At 39.3% G+C, this 26,696-nt stretch overlaps 2 protein-coding genes across 3 annotated transcripts in view; one reads left to right on the top strand and one right to left on the bottom strand.

Annotated features, from left to right (window-relative positions):
* COLGALT1 (collagen beta(1-O)galactosyltransferase 1) overlaps window positions 1-17,767 on the top strand; it is a 34,356-nt gene extending 16,589 nt beyond the window's left edge. Inside the window, exons 10-12 of one of the 2 annotated variants that reach the window (XM_074203259.1) lie at window positions 604-731; window positions 15,088-15,294; window positions 16,090-17,767. In XM_074203259.1, coding sequence (XP_074059360.1) covers window positions 604-731; window positions 15,088-15,294; window positions 16,090-16,357 — 603 coding nt within the window. In that variant the 3' untranslated portion in view covers window positions 16,358-17,767. Of the gene's footprint in view, window positions 1-603; window positions 732-3,887; window positions 5,296-15,087; window positions 15,295-16,089 lie in introns of those variants that run through there. The other variant, XM_074203260.1, reaches the window with a different exon arrangement.
* A 3,002-nt stretch (window positions 17,768-20,769) lies between these two features.
* LOC141500239 (zymogen granule membrane protein 16-like) lies at window positions 20,770-25,373 on the bottom strand. The gene is made up of 4 exons (XM_074203261.1): window positions 25,310-25,373; window positions 23,756-23,819; window positions 21,954-22,089; window positions 20,770-21,629 (listed from the first exon to the last, which is right to left on the bottom strand). Exons 2-4 carry the CDS (start codon window positions 23,817-23,819, stop codon window positions 21,314-21,316), a joined length of 516 nt encoding a protein of 171 aa, XP_074059362.1. The 5' UTR covers window positions 25,310-25,373; the 3' UTR covers window positions 20,770-21,313.
* Between the last annotated feature and the right edge of the window lie 1,323 nt (window positions 25,374-26,696).

Genomic DNA, 26,696 nt, shown 5'->3' with positions numbered 1-26,696 from the left:
GGGGGAAGAAGAGGATCATTGGAATGGGAGAAGAAAGGCTTTATTGGAATGATACCTGGAATAAGTTGTGGGGGTCATAGGCGTCCTGAGTTAGTAGGAATGAGTCTACCTTTTTTGTGGGATTTAGGGAAATGAGAAAGTCAAGCAGGCCCTGAAGACCCTCAATTGCCCCTAAGCCATTGGATTCTGTGGGGGGGCTGGGGGGACATTCCATTGATTAGAGAGGACATGAGAAAGTCATAATATTCACATGGATCTCTGGTTATTTAAATTCTGGTTTATTTAAATGATAGTCTTTTGCAAAAGCTTGTGTATAGATACACCTATATGTGTTTAAGTAGTTTCTCTTTGTCCCTGAATGCATGATTCTGAGCTTGGAGTAGTGTGTCCCCATCTTTCATCTCCAAATCTGATACACGCTGAATCAGCAGGTAGAGGTGTGCCGGACAGGCTTGTGCTTGTGGGTGAAGCAGGTCAGAGAACACCTGTTTCAATCCAATGGGAGTGACCACTAAGAAACTTGGAGATCTCTAAGTCCCAAAGCCTTTATGGATTGGGCTTCCAGTTCTCCATCCTCATTCATATCACCCGTTTCATCATCAGATTGTGGAGCGAGGGCTGGAGAAATCTCTTGTGTTCGAGGACGACCTTCGCTTTGAGATTTTCTTCAAAAGGCGTCTGATGAATCTGATGTATGACATTGAGGAAGAAGGTCTGGAGTGGGACTTGATGTGAGTACCAGGGTTGGAGTCCACTAGGGATGAGGTAGATATAGTCAAGGCTCAGGGTCTCAAGCTTTCAGCCTCCCAAACTGAGGCTCTCTTGTAACCAACACTCAGGAAAACAGATTATAGTTTCTTGTGATGACCTCCTGATTGGGAAGGGGTCTGTCTATAAGCACCATCAGATTGTATCAAGAAGTTTCTGGGTTCCTCAACATGGGAGAGTAGCTCAAAGGATGGGCTCTCAGCTCTCTTCCTCTGAGCTTCTGGGAAGGAATAGGTCCCATCACTCTACTCAGCTTGGAGACAATCCCCAAGCACTATCCCCCAATTCTGAATGACTCCCCTTTGCATGACTTTTAGAGCTAGGATGGCCCTTTGAGGAAACCACTGGCTCCATAGTATCCTAGACATAAAACTGAGGGGTCATGTAATCCACCTCCATCATTTGACTAATTGAGGAAACTGAAGTCCTACAGAGATTGAATTCTCAATGTAGGGGAAAGAAAAGGGAAGGGAACCATTACTTACCATGTGTGAAGCACTTTACAAATTTATCTCATTTAATCCTCACAACAAGCCTGGGAGTTATAGTTGAGGAAACTTTAAAAGGAGGATAAGAGGTTAAGTGACTTGCCCAGAGTCACACAACTATTTAGCATCTGAGACTGGATTTTAACTCAAATCTTCCTGAATGCAGGCCCAATGCTCTGTCTGCTGTGATCCTAGCTGCCAAGGGCACTCAGTGATTGGCAGAGCCCAAGTCATCTGCCTCCAAATCCAACTCACTAACCCCCTCCCCACTTTTTTTTAACCACCATGCCTCATTTTATCTGATGTCCTTTCATTCAATAGAAAAACTTTTGAAATCTAAGAATTCTACACTTTGAGTTCAAGAAATTAGCCTCCCCAAAGATGGAGGGCACAATTAGGCAGAAATTTATCTGAGAAAGATTTTGAGACTTTAGTGGACCAAGTCCAATATGAGTCACCAATCTAGTCCAAAAGAAGCTAAGATGAGCTTACTCTGCATTAGGAGACACATGGCTCTTAGGAATAAGGATATGATAGGCAACTAGGTTGTCCCTTTGCACACAGAATTCTGAGCCTGGAATCAAGAAAACCTGAGTTCAAATCCAACCTAAGACCCATCCTAGATGTGTGACCTGGGTAAGTCACTTAACCCTGTTTCCCTCAGTTTCCTCAACTGTAAAAATGAGCTGGAGAATGAAATGGCAAACCAATCCAGTACTTCTGCCCCCCCAAACCCCCCAAAGCCCCAAATGTGGTCATGAAGAATCAGACACAATTGAAAACAAAGGTTGGCTCTTTTGTCTTCTGCCCTTTACAGACTATACGTGGAATAAAATTTTCAGCCCTAGACTCCAAGACAGTGAAGGCTCTTCAGACTATCATGTGAGGATTAATTGAATGTTAGAATATTGAGTTTGAGAAGTCATGAGCAATTGGGGGGATGGTATGATAGCTATCTCTTTTTTGGGGGTTTTGTTTTTGTTTTTGTTCTTTTTGTTTTGAACCCAAAGTGTAGCAATGGAGTTAAGTAACTTGCCCAAACTTGTTAAGTATCAAGTATCTGAGGCTGGATTTGAACTCAGTTCCTCCTGACTCCAGGACTGGTGCTCTATCCACTGTGCCACTTAATTGCCTGAAAGCTATCTTTTAAGTATTTGAGACTGCCATGTAAAATTGGGACTAGACTTTTTTTGTTTGACTCTAGAGGGCAGACCCAGGCATGTTGAATGGATGTTGCAAAGAGATAAATTTAGGTTTTATCAGACAATTAGAGTTCTACAAAGGTGGAGGGGTTTTCTCTCCTTAGAGGTCTTTCAGTCGAGGCTGGGTGACCCCTTGCCAGTGTGTTGTTCTAAGGCTCCATTTCTCATTTGGGTCCATCCCGGATAAGAGGATTTTGATAAATCTAAATTTTGTGATTTTGTAAAAAACAGAAGAGAAACCCTCTTCCCTTCTGTCTACCTGGTTTGAATCCATCCAGCGAACACTTTCAAGGGTGGCTCATAAGGCCCCAACAGAGGCTTGAACTAAACCTAGAGCAGAACTACAACAGATGTACTGGCTACAATTTAAATAGAGTTTAAATACAGCAGCATCTCACTTATCCAGAAATCAGTTATCCAGAAACCTGGGGAATATAGAACACAGAGAAAAACACAGGAATATTGTAGAAACACTCTTTGGTGGAAAAACATGTGGTAAATACATATAGGGAAAGCCCTTCACATGGGTAATTCAGTAATTCAGCGGTACCCTTAACAAAAACAAATAGAAGCTTAAAAATAAAAACTCACTAATAAAGATACATTTTAGATAAGGATGATAACAATGTATTCCCATTTAGATCTCTCCCCTCTTTGTCTTTATACTTGTATTCATAAAAAATTTATTTTTTTCCTTTACCCAGTCCAAGTCAGTATATATACTCTTTCTCTGGTTCTGCTTTTTTTTTCACATGGCTTTTTCTTCTTTTTCTTCTTCTGTAAGTCTTTTGTCATTTCATTACTTAAATGGATTTGTGACCTTATTGCCATTCCATCTTATAATCCATCTGTACCTTCTGGATTCAGATCTTGCTTTTTTTCGGCAAATCCTCCTGAGGGTCCATCTCATGCTGCAAAAGGTCTTTCTATGCTTATATTATTTCATAGATACCACTGAAATACTCATGTGGCTCATCTTCGTTCTTACTAGGTGAACAGTCCATTTCTTTTTTTCCATTTATACACTGTCCATCTGTCATCCCTTGCTCTTGCTATAAGATCAACCTGTTTCCATTTCCTAGTCATATATGTCCTTGATGGTGTCTCCTAAGCAATTTCTTCTAAGCCAGTCATTATTGATTACATTTATCATCTGTGGGTTCTTTCATTGTTCTTTGGATCACCTGTAGTTATGACTTATGATTCCTAGCCATATAACTATAACCAAGAAAACACTGATGTTTAGAGAGCTATGTGATTTCCCAAATGCAATGTAAACCACTTATACCAGTTCATTTCTAGGCCCACCTCTGAGTCCATCTGTAGTATATACTCAAGATATATGGATTGATGGACTACCTCAATTGGCTATCTAACTACATGTTATAATCCAGGCAGTAAGCATTCTTCATCCACTTTGTTTTCATAGTGTGAATTGCTAGACTAATCCTTTTTTTGAGTGACTATGGATCTCGTTGAGGAGGCACTGGAGTGTTCCAGGGCTCGATGAATTCATCATGGTATCATCCACAAACAGGAGCATCCGGAGAGCTTCTCTGTCTATAAGGAATCCCTCTTCTACTTGGGCTTTGCACAGGACATCCTCTCTGACACAGGTGAACACCTTTAGTCTCCCTATCTTATACTTTAGTTGATGTTATTTAGCAGGTCTCTGCTAAATGGTCTCATTTTTCATAGAGGTAATAGAATATCTTATTTGATATTGTAGCATATGCATGGGAGACATATTCTGAAAGGAGACCCTGTTGCTCAGTGGATTAAAAAAAAATCAACAAATAATAAATACAGTATGACACTGTATTTCCTATACCTGTAAATTGTATGAGGATTAAAATGTAATTTAGTATAGAAAATAATTTAGGGAAGTTGTCTATTTCCTTCTTTTGTTTTCATCAGTTGCACCCTTGATAAATATTTATTTTATTCTCGTAAGAAAGTAGATGAACCAATTGGTAGTTGTTGATCTCTTTTTATTGTCTTCTTTTGGTATGTTGACATTCTTTCGGAATTTTTTCTCTTTGAGAAATATTTAAAAAGTGATTCCTCGGGGTGGCTAGGTGGCATAGTGGATAAAGCACTGGCCCTGGAGTCAGGAGTACCTGGGTTCAAATCCAGTCTCAGACACTTAATAATTACCTAGCTGTGTGGCCTTGGGCAAGCCACTTAACCCCATTTACCTTGCAAAAACCTAAAAAAAAAGTGATTCCTCTAGTATTTTAAAACATTGTGTTACATTCAACATTTGATCTGGTCCAGGCCCTGCTTTCTGACTTTATCATCTTAAATGTCATTGTTATTTCTATATATCTGTGGTGTAGTGAGGTAGTGGAGTCTAAGTGTATTGATTGCATTCTAATTACTGATGAAACTAGATCACTATAGAAATACTGGCAGATCTGTTCTATTTCCTCATCTATTTTTTTTTCTCCTAGTTCCATTTATAAATGTTGTGGTATGGTGTGATGTGACATGATTTCACTAGGCTTCTTCCTAAACTTTCTGACGGCTTATCTTCCCTGCAATTGCTTTTTCCAGTTGTTTTGAACTCATAGTCATGCTCCTCCATGATGTTTTTGCAAATAAATTTGTACCTTGAGCTGGTGGTGTCCTTTTCTGCTCTGGTTTGTTCTATCTCTCTTCTTGGCAAGGAAATCAAGTATTTGTTGATTGAAGAATCTGAATGTTTTTTAGCCTCCTTGTTGTGTAGACTGCTTTGCATAATTTTAAAGATATCTCTGAAATAGTGACAGAGTTGTTATCTTTATTTTGATCCATTTCCCATTCAAATTGACAGAATGTTTAAAAATCTTGGTTAGATTTACTCTAATTGCATTTAGTGTTGTCTTCTCATCTTTATCCTTATTTTTCTAATTTAGTATTGGTTTTTATTATCACTCTAACTTTAAAAATTATTAATTTATTTTGGTTTTATATTACTTAAAATTTCCCTGTATCTTTTCCCTTCCCCTTCCCCTTCTATAAAATTCAACCTTTGCAACAAACAATATCATAGAATAAAAAAGAAAAAAATTGATTAAGTTCCAAATGAATTTTTTAAAAAAAAGTTACTTATTGATGCAGTTGAATATACTATAGTGTATGATGTGGTATTTAGAGCTAGATTCATGTTTCACCTTCCTATAATACAATTTCTCCAACAATTCCTCAATTTCCTCAATATTCTTAGGTTTATTAAAAAATAAATATTTGCTGGACTTTTACCTTTATTATATTTTTGTTCTATTTCAATAATCTGTTCCTCTTCCCATGTCATATAGTTTTCACAAATAATTATCTATGATTTATTTTGAAATAGTCCTGCATCAATTTTTTCCTAATTCTCCTTTTTATGTTCTCACTCATTTATTTTTCCTGCATAAACTTCTCCACTTTTTTATTCATTTCTGTAACCTGTTGATATTTTACTTGATATTTTAATGAATCTAAAATTACTTTGAGAAGGTGTGTGTGTGTGTGTGTGTGTGTGTGTGTGTGTGTGTGTGTGTGTGTCTACACTTGGGATGCTTCTATGTTCTTCTTGATGTAAGTACTTTTTCTACTGGTACAGATTATGGCCTTATTTGGCTTTTCATGCTTTAGAATTTTGGTCTGAGTTTACGAAGTAATGGAAAAAAAATTGGACTTCTAACTCCTTAAAGAATCTACCAAACATAATGGTTTTTTTCTCCAGTTCCTTTTGTATCTTAGAGATGCCAGTATAATAACCTGGTCTGTCCATTTGTTAGTTCAACCATTTAAGTCATTTCTGACTCTTCATGACCCCATTTGAGATTTTCTTGGCAAAGTTACCAGGGTAGTTTGTCATTTACTTCTCAAGCTCATTTTACAGATGAAGAAACTGAAGCAAACAGGGTGAAGGGACCTTGCCTAGGGTTACATAGCTTGTAAGTGTCTGAGGCCATATTTGAACTCGGAAAGATCCACTGTGCCACTTAGCTTCCATGGGAGTTCTCTCTATATTTTGTCTCATATAGATCCACTTCATTTTGGTCTTTTAAAATATATTTTTATACTTTTGTCTTTATGTCTTGATAATTTTTTCAAATATAAAAATAATTTTTTGCTTTTAAAATTATGTCACTTGCATTTCCCAATGTTTCCCTTTGTCCATTCCTTCCTGGAGAGCTATCCCTTATAATAATGAAGAAAAAGAGAAAGAAAAATATTCAGCCAAATTAACCAATATATCTAGAGTCCAGGGGCAACTAGGTGGCACAATGAATAGAGCACTGGGCCTAGAGTCAGGAGATCTGAGTTCAAATCCTACTCAGCCACTTAATAATTACCTTGCTGTATGACCTTGAGCAAGTCACTTAACCCCATTGTTATGCAAAAACCATATATATCTTGGGTCCAAAATTATGTGCATATGTGTATATACATATGTATATGTATATATCATAATAATTTGTGTATATATGTATCTTCTTGAATCCATCATTTCTAGAATCATGGTTGACCACTGTATTGTTCAACATCTAAAGTCTTTCAACATTTTGTCGCACAATATTTTTATACTTGTAAAATGTCCTTATGGTTCTACCCACTTTACTCTGAATCAGCTCATAAATCTTCCTGGATTTTTCTAAAATGGTCCTTTTCATTATTTCTTTGATATAATAGTATTCCAGAAAATTCATATACCATGAATTATTCAGTCATTCCCAAGTGATGGATATTCCCTTAGTTTCCAGTTTGTTACTAATAAAAAAGGACTTCTATAAATATTTTTGTTCATATGGGTTCTTTTTCCTTTTCCTTTAATTTCTTTGGACCATGTCTCTTTCCATGCCCTTTGAGACATCTTCAGTTCTATTCTTCTGAAATGATATAATTCCATGCTATATAGCCACATGGTATTATTAGAAGAATATTGGTTTTAAAAAGATGGACTTTATGGTAGAGAGGACCTTGGAATCATTGAAGTCATTTTATAATTTTCTAAATATAAGCCAGACCAATCTCATGATAATAAAAATAACATTTAGATGCACTTTAAAGCTGCAAAGCACTTTAAAATATAATGATCTCATTTTATTCTCGTAACAATCCCAGTGGGTAGGTTCTATTATTATCTTTCTTTTAAGAATGAGAAAATTGAAGCAGATAACTAGGATCACAGAGTTAGTGAGTGTCTAAAACTGGATTTGAACTTGTTACTGGGTCTTCCCTGACTGTAGCCCTAGCACTGTTTCCATTAAAGTGCTACCAAGAGGCCTAGGTGATTTAACTTTCTATACAGTTTATTTTCCCTTTTAAGTGTCTATTCAAAATATTTTTACTGATGGATTAACTCAGCTTCCCATCCAACTATATGTCATAATCTAGGCAACTCTAATATAGTGGAGGTTTTTCTGGTATTAAGCAGATAACTTCATCTTCACATCTTCCATCCACTAGTTCTATATCCATTTTTTTTTCCTGTATGGATTGCTTGGTCTATGTAAACATGAATTTCATTGAGGGTTCCATGTAGTCTTCTGGATTTTAATGCAATTGGCAGTGTCTTCTACAAATAGGAGTATAGTTATCCCTCCTTTTTTGGAGTTTGTGCAGGAGAGTACTCAGAATCACAGTTTATTTTTGTTTCCTTTAAGGACAAACAGAAATAGAATTCTATAAGGTCATGTACTTCATCTAGTCCATCCTACACTTCAGCAGGAATCTCTCCTATAGGGTCTCTGTAAAGTGGTCATCCATCCTATTTGTAAAGATCTTCAGTGACAGGCAGCTCACTTCCTTACAGGGTATTCCATCCTGCTTTTTCCATGACCCTAAGATATAGGAGCTTTTTCTGGTATTAAGCAGATACCTTCATTTTCACAGCTTCCATCCATTAGTTCAAATTCTGACCCCTGAAACCAAGCAGAAAAGTCTTGATCCCTCTTTTACATGACAGCTCTTCAAATCAATGGAAATGTCTTTCTTCTACGTCAAGTGAATTTCTCTTCTGGTTTGCACAACCAAAAAATTTAAGTTAGTGGTGAACCTCCTGGTGATGAATCTCAGTTTACTTAGCTACATTGGTTCTTGGATCAGAGTCTTTCTAGATCCATATTTGAAGTCTTTCCAGCTTGTTGGTAGAACCTTGGTAGAGCTTGTACCCACTATCACTTCCATGCCATTATGAGGTATCAATAGAAGACTTCTGTGAAGGGGTTTTAGAATGTAACATGTAAAATTTCTGCCTTTTAAAAGTTACTTAATTTTAAGAGCTCCTTTGTGACCAAGTGAATTTTCTTTGCCAGTGTTCCATATATACCTGAAAAGAATGCAATACTTAAAATGTTGTCCCCTTTAAATTCTTTCCCTGTAACTATTATATACACAATTACTTCTGTAACCTGTTCAAGTATGTATTATAAATTTTGGCTTTGTTTTTGCTTGTTTTTTATATTCTGATATTCACTAAGATCTATAATTATTAATTTTATAATATTCCCTTTTGTAAAACTATAGGATTTTTTGTTTTTAGTTTTTGCAAGGCAATGGGGTTAAGTGGCTTGCCCAAGGCCACACAGCTAGGTAATTATTAAGTGTCTGAGGTCGGATTTGAACTCAGGTACTCCTGACTCCAAGGCCAGTACTCTATCCACTACGCCACCTAGCCTCTCCAAACTATAGGATTTTAAGAGTTAATTTAAATTCCAAATTTTTTTTTAGTATGTGTATACTAAAATTTTTTTCTGAGTAAATTTTCCACTAACAAAATAGGGAAAAATTTGAGTATTTCTCTTTAAGAGCATTTTGGTTTAAGATTTCAGTTTTATCAGGCTATCAACATCACTACTCCTGTTTTTCCTCATTTTTATATCCTATATATATATATATATACTAGATAAGTTCTATAATTACAATTTATATGAATCTTTTCTGTATGATCTGTGTTTCCTTCAGACAACATATTGTTACATTCTGGTTTATAATCTATAAACTTTTTTTTAATTCAAGAATTCATTAATTTTCTGTTTTATGTGATAATAGATCTGATTTACTGTTTACAATTTTTAGCTACAATTTTTATTTAAATCATGAGAAATGAATGTAGTCATAAGCTTTAACTGTTCCTTTAATTAAACCAAGCTTAATAAAACTAAATACAATTCAAATATCCTTTTAACCATTTTTGTCCTTTTGTTTTTCCTTCCCCCTCTGTTAAAGTTAACCAGAACATTTAGTACTTTAACCAATACAATATTGTATCTTCTTTTTAAAATCTCTTTTTGGAGGCTTAGTCTTTTACATTAAGTGTGATTATGACTATTAACTATGTTTAAGAACACTTATTTTGTTGTGTTAAAAATTTTTATATTAAATCACATTGGCATCTCAAACTCATCATATCCCAAAATGAATTTCTTTTATTTTCCTCTAAATTTATTCTTCCTTCTGTTTTTAATATTTTCATTAAGGCATTGCCATTTGCCCTATCTTCTCATGTTTGTAACCTTGGAGTTACATTTGTCTCTATGCTCTCCCTTCCTTTCCCCATCCAGTCAGGGACCAAGTCAGTTCCCTATTATTTTTCTTATCCCTCCCTTCCTTCCTTTCTTATGCTATTCTTGTAATGCCCTTGTTTCCTTTCTTTGCCTTTGAAATCCAATTCCTATTAATGCCATCCCTTTCAGGAAACTTTTCCTGCTCCTTTTGATTGGTAATAACTAGGACTTTTGGACTCACATATCAGCTTTGCACACTACAAGAAGGGCAAGAGAATAGAACCTATAAATTATTTGTCATTGACCTTGATGTCAAGTCCTAGGAAAATCCTAGAATGAATCATTAAAGGGACAACAGGTGAATATCCAGGAAGAGAATCAGTGATTATAAAGAGCAAGTATGACTTTATCCAAGACAGATCTTGTTTCCTTCTCTAGACTCTTGCCCAATTCCTAGATGAAATAACTGCTGTAGATATAGTTTACCTAAAACATTTGATACTTATTCTATTCTTGAGAAGAAGATAGATATGTAGATGAAATAATGTGAATTCAAAACTAGTTTTATAGCCATGCTAAAAATGTAGTTATTTATACTTGATTATCTACCTGGTAGAAGGCCTCCAGGCATTTTAGTTCGACTCTTTGATGTTTAATATTTTGCTTGATGACTTGGATAATGGGATGAATGGCATTCTCATCAAATTTTCAGATGATAAGAGATTTGGAGGAATAGCTAATTCATTGGATGAACCAAAAAGAGCTTGCCAGATTAGAGCATTGGACTGAATATAATAAAATTCAGTAAAGATATCTATGCGTCTATGTATCCATGTATCTACGTATTTATCTAATCTATCTATCCATCTATCTATTTATCTATCATCTTATACTCTGATTCAAAAAAATCAATTTCACAAGTACACACTTTTTCTTCTTTGGGAAATTTCATTGACTGAGTTTAAGTGACAGTGAAAATCTGGTTCCCTTGTGACATCATCATAATATCTATGATTTATTTAGCATCTAAAATTTGCAAAGTGCTTTGCAAATATTATCTCATTCTGGCCTCATAACAACTCTGAGAGGTAGGTGCTATTATATATATTCCCATTTTATAGATAGCAAAACATGGATAAGTGACTTGTCCAAGGTTAACAGCTGGTAAGAATCTGAAACCAGATTTGGACTCAGATCTTTCTGACTCCAAATCTAGTGCCCTGGGGCAGTTAGGTGGTGCAGTAGATAGAGCACTGGCCTTGGAGTCAGGAGTACCTGAGTTTAAAACCTGCCTCAGACACTTAATTACCTAGCTGTGTGACCTAGGGCAAGTCACCACCCCCCATTGCCTTGCCAAAAAAACCAAAAAAAAAAACCAAAACAAATCTACTGCTCTGTCTTCTCTGGGAGTCCAGTTCACTGATTCATGTCAGCCAGAATTCTTTTTTAAATTCTTTTTTGAATTTTACAATTTTCCACCCAATCTCATTTCCTTCCCCCAGCCCCCACAGAAGGCATTCTTGATAGTCTTTACATTGTTTCCATGCTATACACTGATGAAAATTGAATGTGTTGAGAGAGAAATCATATCCTTAAGGAAAAAATAAAATATAAGAGATAGCACAATTACATAATAAGATACTTTTTTTTAAAAAAATTAAAGGTAATAGTCTTTGGACTTTGTTTAGACTCCACAATTCTTTCTTTGGATGCAGATGGTATTCACCATCACAGGTACTCTAAAAGTGTCCCTGATTGTGGCACTGATGAAATGAGCAAGTCCATCAGGGTTGATCATCACCCCCATGTTGTTGTTAGGGGGTACAATGCCCTTCTGGTTCTGCTCATCTCACTCAGCATCGGTTCATGCAAATCCTTCCAAGCTTCTCTGAATTCCCATCCCTCCTGGTCTTTGATAGAACAATAGTGTTCCATAACATACATGTACCCCAATTTGTTCAGTCATTCCACAATTGAAGGACATTCACTAAATTTCCATTTCCTTGCCACCACAAACAGGGCTGCTATGAATATTTTTTGTAGAAGTGATGTTTTTACTCTTTTTCATGATCTCTTCAGTGTATAGACCCAGTAGTGGTATTTCAGCCAGAATTCTAAAAAGCATGGTTATCTGGTTGATCAGCCTGCAGAATATCAAAAGTAGCAAATTAGAAAGAAGGCCAGGCAGAGTGATAGCTGACAGCAAGAGCAGAAATATAAAAGTTATAAATGCAGACTTAGAGGAGTGAAGAATTCAGATGTTGAATGGAGTCTACTTTAGGAATAGAGAACATCTGGTTTTAATCTCTTTTACTATTCTTAAATGTGTGTGTCTCCCAGCATATTACTCCTCATCCCTCAGTCTCAGTTTCTATAGTTGTGTAAAGTGATGGGATCAGACCAGGTGATTTGTTTTTACTCTGTTAATTATTCTCATGGCTCATTTTTTATTTTAGTATTTTCCTCTCTTTTAAAAAAAATGTTAAAATAATGACTGATTTTCTTAGTCTTAAAAACAGTCTATAATTTTTTTATTTTTAGATTTCTTTGTTTCTTCTCTAATTTTCATGTTTTCCCCTTTTGTGCTTTTTCTTGGAGTGATGAGATGAGTTATGAGTGCTTTCCAGCTTTAACATTTGTTTGAGTCTCCTATGAAAAAGTATAATAAAAGTATATTGTTGAGATAAATAGCTTCATTCACCTCATTAGGCCCCAGGAGCATCAGGGGAGAATGACTAGCTTGTTTTGATGATCCCAGGTCATTGAAGGAGGATCACATCTTGTTCCTTGGATTCTGCTGAAGAAGATTGGGATTTGTGTAACATAATTTATATGTCCAGTTAAAATGGTTGTTTGTATTAACTTTTTACAAGAAGCTTGGTAACAGTAGTGACTATTTTTGGATCCTGGTAACTCATGGAAGCCATTTCTTTAGGTATGGAGGGACCATTCTGCATTAATGAAGGGTGATCAGGTAGATTTTGGGGTTAGGGCTTGCCACTGTGAGGTTGTTGTACCTCTCTGGTCTTAAATATGATTCTTTTCTGTATCCATTAATTTACAGGTATAAATGAGTCATATTTTGGACTTTGGGTCCCTGAGTACTTGTGAAGGGAGCTGATGGGGATGTGGGGAGGTGGAGGTGGGAAATAAGGAGAAGGCAATTACTGACATTCCTAGATTCCACTTGGTTAGGACCAATAAGTAAGAGAGAGAAAAGAAGTCCCCAAAATATACTTTGATCTTTTGTGTGAGGAGGAAGTCTTTGACAAGAGAATTATATGTAAAGAAGAGAGACTAACTGCAAGAAGACCTTAGAATGTTTGAGGAGGGATTTGAACTCAAGTCCTCCTGACTCCAGGACTGGTACTCTATGCATTGCACCATGTAACTGTCCCTAAATCTTTTTTGACAAATAGGTCTCTCCCCTTTTTGGATATCTTTGGAATTTAAACCTGGCAGAATGACAGGACTTTTAAAATATGGTGTTGTTGCTTTAAATGCAGGCCAATCAGTGTTACTCAAGGGCTCTCTGTGAAAGTTCCCAAATTTGATGACAAAGGTCTTTTCAAATGAAGTCAATCAGCATCTTCACAGGAGAGGTAAAAGGAGAAGACACAAGACTAAGGGATTTATTAAAGAATATTCTGTCTAACCAACCAAAACCTAAGGAGGGCTGAAGTTGCTATAAAAAAAGTGATCTTATGCTGAGGGACAGGATTTCAAAAAAGCCTGGAAAGACTTGCACGAAAAGACATTCAAATTGGAGTTATAGTGTAGGAGTTCTAAAGATAGTTACCGAGCTTCCCTTGTTTTGTGGGAAAAGTCCTAACTCTGATGCCTGTTAGATATTCTCTCTCCTTTTCCACATCACAGAGATGGTGATTGGCAAGGAGAAGGCATCACTCTAATTCCAGATCTCTATTCTGGGATCTTTGAGATTGAGAGGGGTTGAGGTACATAGGAGAAAAGGGAAGAAAGGAAGGGGAAAACTTGGAAGTCAAAATCTTATTAAAAAATGAATGTTAAAAATTTCATTTTCTTGTAATTGGAAAAAAATAACATACTATTTAGAAGAAGAGGTCATAGAGAGCACAGATCCTATGATAGGGGGATAAATCTTGGATTTTCTAGAAAATAGGTTAAGTGGGAAATCTCATTCCCTGATGTGCTAGTTTAGACTTCAAGTCTGGTGTTTTGGCCTCCATACCCAATTTTTCAATAAGATACAGTAATTGTTTTGGAAGAACTATAAACTGAATCAGAACTTTTTGAAAATTGTATCTTATTAGAACTAGTTCAACCAGGGAGGTAGCCTGATCTTGGAGTCAGAAAGATATTAGTTGTAAATCTTGCCCCTTGAGCCTTGGTTTCCTCATCTGTAAAATGGGGTTAATATTAACTCTAGTACCACAGAGTTTTTGTGAGGTTTATATAAGTTAATGTGTGTAAAGTACACACATCTGTACTACATGGGTCAATTATTACTATTGCTGTCATTATTACTATTTGGGACTGACAGTTTAATAGGTGGAAGAAATTTCCTTTCCAAAGAAGATTGGCAATTTCTCTGACTTAAAGTATTAGCAAGTTGCCTGGAATACTGAGATATTGTGTGACCTAGCCATGGTCAGACAATCTCTATCCTATTGGAGGAGGACTTGAACCCAGGTCTTTATAACTTTGTAACTTTGTAACTCCAAAGTCCAGTGCGCTCTCTCTCTCTAGGGTACCATACTGCCCTTCATTCATAAAAACAAAACAAAACTTAAAGAGAATGAAACAAACTTCTTTTTAGGATTCAGGTGGAAAGCTGTGGCGGCAGAATGGGGCAGATACAGTTACTGTGTTAGATGTTTTTGTTGAACTGTTGAACCCTAAAGGGAACAGACTTAAATATTTTGTAAAACCTTTGAGTTGGAAGGAATCTGAAAGGTCATAATCCTCTTAAAAGAGGAATAAAATCAGGGAGGATTGGGAGCTATTCTATTAGCAGGATTCGGGATACAGGGTTTGGTTTCAGTTATTTAGGCAGGTTCACTCTGGATGTCACAGACTTCTTGCTTCTGCCAAGGTTCTAATAGTTTTCCTGACTCTGGGATGGGGCCATTCATCTCTCTTTCTCTCTCTCTCTCTCTCTCTCTCTAGCTATGTGGGCAGGAAGAGAATGCAAGTGGAGCACCCAGAAAAGGCAGTGCCACATGTTCGAAATCTGGTAGAGGCTGACTATTCCTACTGGACACTGGCCTATGTCATCTCCCTCCAGGGAGCACAGAAGCTACTGGCTGCCCAGCCTCTCTCTAAGATGCTCCCTGTGGATGAGTTCCTGCCAGTGATGTTTGATAAGCATCCAGTGTAAGTGTGTGTGGGGGCAGGGCCAGGGTTGGAGTGGCTATAATAGTCCTAATTCTCTGGGAGGAGTGTGAGAAATGGAGCTAGCATTATCTTCTTTGATCTGTGCCTATGGTGGGGAGACAACCCATGTGTGACTGTTTTGGGAGATGTGTGCTCTGCTGAGAGGAAAGCGCTATGTATCTCTCTAGCCGTTTTTTTTTTTAGGAGGGCACAAGAGAGGGCTATCACTAGGAAGATGGCCCCATGTCTTTCCTGGTAGGGAAGAGACAACCTTTCAAGGTTTTTTCCAATAACACTAGAGGCACTGTACCCTTGTCTGTGGTCTTGAAAGAGGACAAGGTCATTTGAGAGCCTGAAGCACCAGAGCTCATTAGAATCCTATAATACCCTGCAGTGCTACAGAGGTTTCTCAGGATAGGCTGGGTTGATTGGCTTCTTTGATAATGGAGTTCTTTGGTACTGATTTTTTCAAATGGAGGGTCCAGATAAAATTATATCATCTGACATGATTCTTGATTCCTGGAGGTTGGCATTCTTTGGGGACTGGTGCTACCTACCATCTTATAGAGCTCCCATCTCAGGAATCAAGGAAGGGGCTGCTCTAGGCTGGAGGGAGGGACCAATAGAATGAGATGGGGTGGTGAGAAGATGGGCAGAGTTGGGAAGGATAGCTCAGGGCTGAAGGATCTCAAAACACACTGAACCTCCTGAGACAAGGGGTACTGAGGGAGGAGGGGAAAAAGTGGGTGAAGGACATGGGGTGATTCACCCTTTAAAGAGACACATTTTCTGCAGCTCTGAATACAAAGAACACTTTGAGAAGCGGGACCTGCTGGCCTTCTCCGTGGAGCCCCTCCTTGTGTACCCCACTCATTACACAGGGGACGATGGTTACATCAGTGACACAGAGACTTCAGTTGTATGGAATAACGAAAAGGTGAAGACAGACTGGGATCGAGCCAAATCCCAGAAAATGAAGGAGCAGCAAGAGCTGAGCAAGGAGGCCAAGAATTCGGATGTCTTACAGTCTCCACTGGACAGCACAGCCCGGGATGAGCTGTGAGCCTACAGAGTTAATCCTCAGAAGCCCTGAGAGCCTGGCATCTATTGGCATCTGGGATGGACACAGCAGGGAGGGAGAAAGGGAGCAAGAGCAGAGCCCAGGCTACAGGAAAGGAGAACCTGGCACCAGAACTGCAACCTCCTTGGCACTTCAGGCTCTGGAGAGACATAGCTCACTATTATAAGAAGAGTTCTACTACAGGAAGAGTTTGGGGGAAGCATGGTAGCCAGGGCACACAGTGGGACCTCAATAAGGGCATGACTGATTAATCCTGCAGTGTACCTGCTGGAAAATGATTTTCCTCTTCCTTTGCATCAAGATCTAGGATCCTGAGGACCTGGAAGAAGCTTCCTGAGAAGAAGTTTGAGGGATTTTTTTAAAACCAGGGTTTTTTGAGTTTTCTTATACCAGGAAAACCTTCAGAGACCACTCAGCTTCTGAGCACTCAGTAGGAGCAGGGTCTTTCCTAGATTGCAGCAAGCATCTAATTTCCACCAGTGTTTGCTGGGGGTTCTTCCAGCTTTAGAGATTTTCTGAAGGTCAGAAAGTCACATTTTTTTTTAGCTAGGCTTTAGTCCTGAGGACCATCAGGACACTGGCCTATCAACTTGACTCTCTGCCCTAGCATTCACCATTATTACTCAGGTGACCCTTTTGGTCTGGCTCAGGTATTATAGATGCCTATGGAGGGATGACTGGGCTGCTCTGAAGTCCGCAGGCCTTGCAGCTGGCAGCATGGCTAAAGGTACCCCCTCTGGATGAGGGCTCTGTGCAGTGGCACCCAACTCCTCTGCCCTCATGGATTTATGGTGATACTGTCAGCATGCAACCAAAACTAAGTTATCTTAATCTAAAATTTAAATTTTTACTTTATGGGAAAATTGATCTTATCTAAGATTTCTGATGTCTGAGATTTGTTCTAACTTTCAGTTCTGTGATCCTGGGTTCCCTTTAGCTTCCTTACTTAGACAACATGTTTATCTTTTTATTTCCATTGGGCTCTGTAGTCAGTTAGTTCAGGGAGGGGGTCAGAGTGGACTGGTCTTGTAGACTGCCTTATTCACCTTGTTTTCCTCTAAGGTCTCCTCATAGCAGGATGCATGAACTTGTTTGCCCCATTTTTTCACTTAATTTCTGTTACCAGCTGCTTGACCCATTTTTTGCCAGAAATTCAGAGGGTGATGTTCTTCTTGGCCTTGTGGGTATATGGCCCTTCTTTTTGAGGCGCCTGGTGTGCCTTTCCAGAATCCCTCACTCCCTTTCCCATCTTGTCTTCCTGTCAGCCCAGATGAAACAGTGTTAGGCCAGGAATCTCTTGCTTTTATTGCAAGTGATTTTTTTACGTTGTTTTTGTAAATGTTTCAATGTTTCTGTAAATTAAAAAAAAATAAACTGTTTTCTTCTGTTGTCTTTTTTTCTCTTGGAATAAATGTTTGCTTAAGGGATTTTATTGGGTAGGGTTGCTATGGCTAGAATTATGAAAAACATTTATAAATAAATATTTATTAAAAGTCTCCTATGTAGGGGCAGCTAGGTGGCACAGTGGATAGAGCACTGGCCTTGGAGTCAGGAGGACCTGAGTCCGAATCCAGCCTCAGACACTTAGCTGTGTGGCCTTGGGCAAGCCACTTAACCCCATTGCCTTGCTAAAAAAAAAGTCTCCTGTGTAACAGGCAATTTACTAAATTGTAGAAATAGAAAAGTAAGCAGCTGCTTCCCATGAAGGAGGGATAAAGGATCATGGTATTGAGAAGAGATGAATGAACATTTTCCGTGAGGGAGTGACCATGGTAGGAATGACATTGGAGGTGATTTCTTAGCTGAGTAGGACATTTAGGAGACAGGAGCATGGGGATACTAGCTCTAGGTAGGTAAATAGAAGGAGAAGTCATTTACTAGGATGAAGACTCTACTCCCACCCCAACCCTCATCAGGAAAGGCAGAATACTGAATCAAATACCACCTATGCTGGTCAGATCTTATCTGGCTTGTTGTAATCATCTTCCTGCTTCCAGACTGTACTTTCTGTTTCACCTTGCCCGTAGTTACCAAACTGATATTCCCAAAATACTGATCTGATCAATATTCAGAACATTCTAATATTCAAAAATCTTCCCTGACTTCCTATACTCTAAGTTAAAATGGAAATTCAGCATATTTCCAGCTCTGCATAATATGGCTCCCATATACCTTTCCAATCTTAACTCTTGCTATTCTTCAAATACTTGTCTGTCCTTCTGGCTTGCTAGCTTTCTCTGGATCTGATATCTAGTCTCTTCCCTTCCGTGCCTGAACCTCACTCCTTTCTCATCTCAACCTCTCAGGCTCCCTAACTTTTTTTTTAGGTTTTTGCAAGGCAGATGAGGTTAAGTGACTTGCCCAAGGCCACACAGCTAGGTCATTATTAAGTGTCTGATATCGGATTTGAACCCAGGTACTCCTGACTCCAGAGCCGGTGCTTTATCCACTGTGCCACCTAGCCGTCCCCCAACTTCTTTTAAAATCCAGATGAGGTTCTGCTTTTTTAAAAATCCCTTTCCTGTTGTTCCCAAAGGTTAGGATTGTTTCCTTTTTGTAACTGTTTTGTCTACATTGCATTAGTTTATCTGTACTCATAGTATTCCTAGCAGAATGTAAGCTCTTTGAGGTTAAGTACCTGAGCTCATAGTTTGTGGGGGCTGTTTGGATTTCTCCACCAGGTCAATTTTGTTCCTTTCTAGAACTATCTTCCCATGCCAGGCAAAACCTCAGAGTGCTATAGTTCCCTTTTCTCAACCCTCCTTCCTTCTCCCTTCTTGAACCCTCAATCTTCAGTGGTAACCAATTCTACCTTCCAGCATATTTTTGGAGCATGTTGCTCTTTTATTAAACATACATCCTTCTGGGAAAGAGGAAAAATCCCAGGATCCAATAAAGATGTAGGACCTTAGGGACTAAAGAGAAGGATGTACTTAAGTCCCATTCATTCTGAGCAGATGGAAGAAAGCAAATAGACTCTGTGACTTGAAACCTCAGGACAAAAATCTCTGGTTCCAAGCACTGGGCAATACCCATTGGGTAGGAGCAGCTAGGTGATGCAGTGGTAGAGCACCAGCCTTGGAATTAGGAGAACCTGAGTTCAAATTTGACCTTACTAGCTGTGTGACCTTGGGCAAGTCACTTAACCCTGCCTCACATCCAGGGCCATGATCAGTCATCCTGATCCATATATGGCCACCTCCCTCCCACTCAAATCCAGTACCCATCCTTGTCATGCATGGCATCACTTCCCTTGATGCCCATCTTTGAGAATAAAGGGCAGATGACAGCAATAACCATTAGGAGGCAGCACTAACATGTTTCTTGCTACACCAAGGAAGAACACACAGAAGGGCACAGTTGTGTTTCCATGTATGTTTCTCATAGGTGTGAGGGGGGCTCAGAAGCTTTCCATTGGACTAAGAGTAGTTTGTCCTTCCAGGCACTCAGGAGAACCCCTAATCCTGGATTGTTATTTACTAGCAGTAGTAGGTAATAGGGCAGTGGATAGAGAGCTGGGCCTGTACTAAGGAAAATGAGTTCGAATCTGGTCTCAGACACTTAGTAGCTGTGCAATCACTTAACCCTGCTTGCCTCAGTTTCCTCCTTTGTAAAATGAGCTTGAAATACTTTTTTCTAATCTAAGTTGCTCCAAAATGCTACTGATTGGCTGGGCATTCTAAATAAGCATGAAAAGTTATTAAAAAAATAAATCTGTTCCCAGGGAGCTGACAATACACACAGCAAACTTGCCACCTGCTTTAATATACTAATATATTTATTGATTTTAAGTTTGACCCAGGATCTTTAATTCATAACCTTCAAACCCCCATTTATGGGTTTGCTTCTCCCAAGAGGTCCCATTGCTCTCAGACCAGAAAATTTCCTTGATGACCTTTATCCCAATTCTTTTTTTATTTCTTTTTGCAAGGCTATGGGGTCAAGTGACTTGCCCAAGGTCACATAGCTAAGTAAGTATTAAGTGTCTGAGGCCAGATTTAAACTCAGGTCCTCCTGATTCTGGGGCTGGTACTCTAATTATTGCACCACCTAGCTGCCCCCTTATCCCAATTCTTTAAGGGTTCCAGGAGCAAACTGGAAATGAGAAATGTCAACTGCTCCCTGAGGACTCAACTGACCAAAGCAAGGTACCCACAATTAGAAGGCTGAGAGAGGCCAGAGAGGATGCTAGACTTATCCATGTACATTTTGTAAAGTCTCCTATCTCCTTACCCCCAGTGTAAGTTCCTTGACAGCAGGGACTGATTTTTTTTTGTCTTTGAACTCTCCAGACCTAACCCAAATACTTCTGAATTACATTGAAGAACAGAGCAAAAACTGAAACCGACAACTTATTAATGATCCCAAATTGGCAGCACTTAGCAGTGACTGGAATGGAGCTATGATGTGACCAAGAAAACCATTTATTACAGATAAAATTGTGATAAACAAGCAGGGTAATGGGGAAGGGCATCTCAGGGCTTTAGCAGAGGAGAGGCCATTCTTTTTTCTAATCTCCATTCCTAGGGACCACCCCAGCTAATATCTATCACTTCCCTTCAGCAAAATAATTCCTGTTTTATTTGTGTCTCTTTCCAAGCCTGAAAGAGGATTTCCCTTTCTCTGAATGCAGGATCCTGTCTTCTACCTGCTGTCACTCTTATCTCTCCCTTCTTCCTTCCCTCTTTCCGCCCTCTTTCTCCTCTCACCTCTACTGCTCTGTCCCCACATATCCCTTTCACCTTCCCATTCCTCCTTTCCTGTGGCTTCCCTAGTCCTGCCTTTCTAAACCCCATATGAAACCTCCTTTCCCCTCCCCAAAGGGTATCCTGCTAGTTTTGTCAAATATATCTTTTGTCACCCACCCCAAATTTCCATGACTGATAGGCTCAGAGAATCCAGAGCCTTTCTCTTCCCTTCACTGTGCCCACTTGCCTCTCAGGCCTTGGTTAGTCTGGGCTCATCCCAGTGAAAGCCGATGCCAGTGAGGCCATAGTGATTGTGGTGCCCACTGATGTAGCTCAGGAAGGCTCCCCGGTAGAGGGGAGAAGCATTGAAGGAGTAGCCTGCTGGCTGCCCAAAAGTGAAGATGCGCCCATGGTTGGTGATGAATATCAGTTGCTGGATGTAATATGAGTACCATTTACCCAGGACTTGAGTGATGTTCTCATTCCTTGTCAGGAGAACTTCGTGATGCAATCCTGACTTAAGACCATGGAATTCACCCCAGATGTTGCCATACTGGAACTGGATGCTGTAGAATGGAAGGTGAAAGTCAGAGAAGGAGCTGAGGGGGTGAGGAGGGCAGGAGCCATCCCTAGCAGCCTTGCAATGAGCCAGTGGTCTCACATTAACCCTGTAAGAACATAGGGCAGGTGGGAAAGGCAGGTGAGGGAGAAAAGAAGAAACCTCCTTAGGGACAAGTTTGGGGGAGGCATCAAGGCCCACAAGGGGGTTGGAGGACTTAGGAAGCCAGAAGTCCTGGGTGAGTAGATAAGAATGATTAGGAATTCAAGGGAAGCACAACAGGAAGTCACTGGGGATGGATAGGCTGCTGCTGTAAGCTCCAGGTCCTTACCCATGGATGATCCCACCACATTGTTCTTGGATTCGAAATCCAGTTATCCTTCCTTTTCTGTGCTCCCCAGAGAGTGTAAAACTGGTTCCTCCTCCATTTCCATATTCTCCAGAAAATGAGGACCCTCGTTGTTGATCTGGAAACAGGAAGGAGGAAGGCTTAGGCAATTTCTAGTCCCTACAGGGAACTAGATAGTAATTTACAAATATTGTGCAAATATTATTGGCTTCAATTTTGCAAAAACTAGAACTTAGATCTGAGAGTTATGAAGGCTGTAGATCAGCTATATTTCCCCCTCCCCTAGGAAATTGCGTGTACCCAATATTATTTTCATTTCCTTAATCATTTCTCTAGAATTCACTTTTCAAAGTCACACATTCTAAGAGTTGGAAGAAACTTTAAAGAACATTTAAAAATATGAATTCTCCAATTAGTGAACTAATTTACACTGATGTAAATGACGGATCAAACTGTGAGTGCTGGCATTGGATTCTCCATTGCATGCAAGCTCACAGGGTGCTGCCTGAGACTGAGAGGAAGATGGAAATAAAAAGAAGGAAGGATCAGTGATGTCAAGAATGGGGGTCACAAAGTACTTATTTCTAAAATATACAGAGAACTGAGTCAAATTTTAAAAAAAAGCCATTCCCCAATTGACAAATAGTCAAAGGATATACAAAGGCAATTTATAGATGAGGAGATCAAAGCAATCCATAGTCATATGAAAAATCACTCTAAATCATTACTTATTAGAGAAATGCAAATTAAAGCTTCTCTGAGGTACTACCTCACATCTCTCAGACTGGCCAATATGACCAGAAAGGACAATGTGGAAGGGATGTGGGAAATCTGGGACACTGATACATTGTTGGGGGAGCTGTGAACCATCCAACCTTTCTGGAGAGCAATTTAGGATTATGCCCAAAGGGCAACAAAAATGTGCATACCCTTTGACCCAGCAATGCCACTACTGGGTCTATACCCTGAAGGGATGATGAAAAAGGGTAAATAACATCACTTGTACAAAAATATTCATAGCGGTCCTGTTTGTGGTAGCAAAGAATTGGAAATCAAGTAAATGTCCTTCAATTGAGGAATGGCTTAGCAAAATGTGGTATATGTCTGTGATGGAATATTATTGTTCTATTAGAAACCAGGAGGGACAGGAATTCAGAGAAGCCTGGAGGGATTTGCATGAACTGATGCTGAGTGAGATGAGCAGAACCAGAAAAACACTGTACACCCTAACAGCAACATGGGGGTGATGTTCAACCTTGATGGACTCGCTCATTCCTTCAGTGCGACAATCAGGGACAATTTGGGCCTGTCTGCAATGGAGAATACCATCTGTATCCAGAGAAAGAACTGTGGAGTTTGAACAAAGACCAAGTAGTATTACCTTAAATTTAGAAAAAAACCTGATATCTTATTGTCTGATCTTGCTATCTCTTATACTTTATGTTTCTTCCTTAAGGATATGATTTCTCTCTCATCACATTCAATTTGGATCAATGTACAACATGGAAACAATGTAAAGACTGACAAATTGCCTTCTGTGGGGGGTGGGGGAGGGAAGTAAGATTAGGGGAAAAATTGTAATACTCAAAATAGATAAAATCTTAAAAAAAAAGATTGGGTGTTACCAGTGAAATCAGTCTTGAGAGGTTAGGAATAAGGGATCAGAGGTGAGAGCCAGGGATGGAGACCCCTCCTGAGAGATGAGTCAGACATGGAAGAGATCATATTTATGGGGTGGGATTGAACCAGTAGCAGGAAGAATACATTGCAGAGGCATCACTCACCATCCTCTTCAGTAGTGACAGTAGCTAGGAGGGTGAAAAGGAAAAATATCCACATCAGCATCATCTGAAACAAGGAGAAAGTGAAGGTTAATGTTGTCCCCCCAAAGCTCTGTCTCCTCTAAAACTAAGAATGTCAAGAAAGTTTTGGGTAGAGTACCAGTATGAGTGTCTCTCTTTCCAAGAGCTTTGACCAACAGCTGAAGGGAAGGTGTGATCCTCCTCTAAAATTATTTAGGGAAGGGAGGGGTAGTGTCTCTGGAAATCCTATCCAGAGATCTTTGGGGAGACTGAAAAAATAAGCATGCCCTTTTCCCTTGAAAGAACTCTGATGAAGGCAGGGAAGGCATCAGGATTATAATCTCTGTCCCAGAAAGGATTTGGTATGTGGATTCTCCAGGTGGATTCTTCCAAGATTATGAAGTTGATGCAGCTGATGTGGCCCCACCCAAATTCAAATGGAGAGGGGAGTTTTCAATGTAATTTTTCAAAAAATTCAGTGGAAGAGTTGATGGGAAGCTCTGAGAATTTGAGAAGGGGTCACTGTGAACTGTGTCTCATCATCTCTTAGCCCCCAAGAATTGGTGGTAATTTTAGTGACTGAGGGTGAAGACTCCCCCCAGGAGACAGGATTCCTGTGACAGTGGGGTAACAATGTCTGTCTGATGACAATCATGAAGCCCCTGCTCTCCATTCCTGATTGAAGATCCCATATTCCCAGACCTGAATTATACTAAGGTTGAATTATTTCAGATATGATCTACTAATTGTAGAAAAATGGGACACAATATAAAGATTTTATCCTGCAATGAAATACCATGCCAGGCAACAGTGTAATGTAGCCCCAAACTTGTAACATTGTGTGATACACAATATTATGTGACACATATAAATTCGCTTCCTCCCATCAGCCCTGGCTCCTATGATTAGACCTAACTCTCCTGAGCTCCTCCTTAGTCTACTTTCTCTACCCTGAACCTTACTTTCCTCCCCAATTCTCCCAGGATTAATCTCTCGTATCTGTTATTCATTGTTGTAGTGGTTGTTCAGGCATTTTTTGAATTATGTCTGATTAAAATGACCGGGGGTGGGGTGCAGCTCCAATTGTCCTGATCTATATCTTGCCCCTGGACCAAGATGGTTCTGGAAGAGTGAGGATGATGACTTTGCCCAGCTCTCCCTCACTTAACTCCAATTCACTTGTAAGGCATGACATCTCTCTGATACTATGGTCCTTTTGGGGAATGAAGGGCCAACAACAACAGACAACATGTCTGGATATTCATGACCCCATTTGGGGTTTTGTTGGCAGACATATTGGAGTAGTTTGCTGTTTCCTTTTCTGCCTCATTTTACAGATAAGGAAACTGAGGGAAACAAAGTTCAGTAACTTACTCAGGATCATACTGTAAGAGTCTGAGATCAAATTTGAGCTGGAAAAGGAGTTTTCCTGACTCTAGGCTCCTTCCTCTATACACTGTGTCATTCAGCTTCCCTTCCCACCTCTATTAACAAAGTTCCAAAATCTGTGCCACCCAGAGAAAGGAGAAAACTGACCTTTTTTCACTCTTTTTGACTGGTCCTCAATGCTTCAGCAAAGTGTCCAGGCAGGGTCCTGTTCTCTCTGCCCCTTAAATAGGAACTCACTTTGGCAGTTGTCCAAACCCACAGAGCCAATCCCTCTATCTGTTCATCTCAGTTCCTCATCCATATCTCAAGTCCCAACCTCCCGATTCCTTGACCGAGAACAGATCTGAAGGGACAGATTCTGGGGATAGGGTTCCCAAGCTTGGGAGAGAAGTGAGGAGGGAAGCCAGAGTCTGAGAATTTGAGGATTTAAAGGAGGACATTCAGTTCAGTCCCTATCCTGAAATATAATCTGTCTTTAGAATACCTCCTTACTTCTGTCTCCCATCCTACCTAGATTTAACTCAAAGGCTTCTAGTGACTCATTGTCTTCCATTATACCTTGGGACATTTTCTAGTTTCAAGAAAGTTTTTCTATATCTTAAACGAAATCTGCCTCTCTGTAACTTCCTCCATCCCCAGCATTGATTCTGATTGACTCCGTTTCTCTGAGGCTAAACAGATCAAGTCTAATGCCTTTTTCCCATGAGTAAAGAGCTTAGCACAATGTCTGACCCATTCTTGTTCCCTTTTTACAATTCTTGGGGGTCCTATCGATTTTCACAGCGTAGTTCCATCTTGATTGTCTTTTGACACACTCTTTGATGTTACTGTCCTTCTTAGAATGCAGTGCATCTGGAAGGGAATATTTCAGATGATTAGAGCAGAGTATAACCAATCCATTTTGTTTTTTTCTTTTTTGGAGGCAATTAGGGTTAAGTGATTCATCCAGGGTCACATAGCTAGTAAGTATCTGAGGTCAAATTTGAACTCAGGTCCTCCTGACCCTAGGGCAGCCACCTTCTTCTATCATTGCAGGATATTGGGAACTACATTCAATAGACTGAGAGTGAGCAGGAGAAATATAACTAGAATCTAACAGCTGATTTCCCCTTCCCCCCCAAAAAAATGTATCTATGGAATATTTTAAAGTTTAATTGGCTTTATCAATATTTTCTCTATCACTTTCATAAGTTAAGAAATAGTAAAGCAATAAATCAAGCCTTGATTTGTAGGATTTGTAGAATTTCAATGTGTAGATGCTCACACAAAAAATTTAAGCATCAGATCTCAAAAGATTGTTGTGTGCTTTCTTCTGTCTAGGAGATCTGAGGCAGCTCATTGAGGCTGGAAGCAAGACAGACTTTTAAATCAGAAGCTCCAGGGAACTAGTAGGGCCTTCTATTTTTTTCAGCATCTTGAGGAATTTACTTGGACCCAATTCCATCTAATTTATATGTCTTATATGGAAATCCTGTTTGACTGAGTTCATTCTTAGGAAAGTCTGACTTCTAATTAGGGGACTCCCTATTCTTCC

This window comes from Macrotis lagotis, chromosome X, assembly GCF_037893015.1.
Source record: "Macrotis lagotis isolate mMagLag1 chromosome X, bilby.v1.9.chrom.fasta, whole genome shotgun sequence".
Classification (NCBI taxonomy): Eukaryota; Metazoa; Chordata; class Mammalia; order Peramelemorphia; family Peramelidae; genus Macrotis; species Macrotis lagotis.
This window is presented reverse-complemented; position numbering and strand designations above follow the sequence as displayed.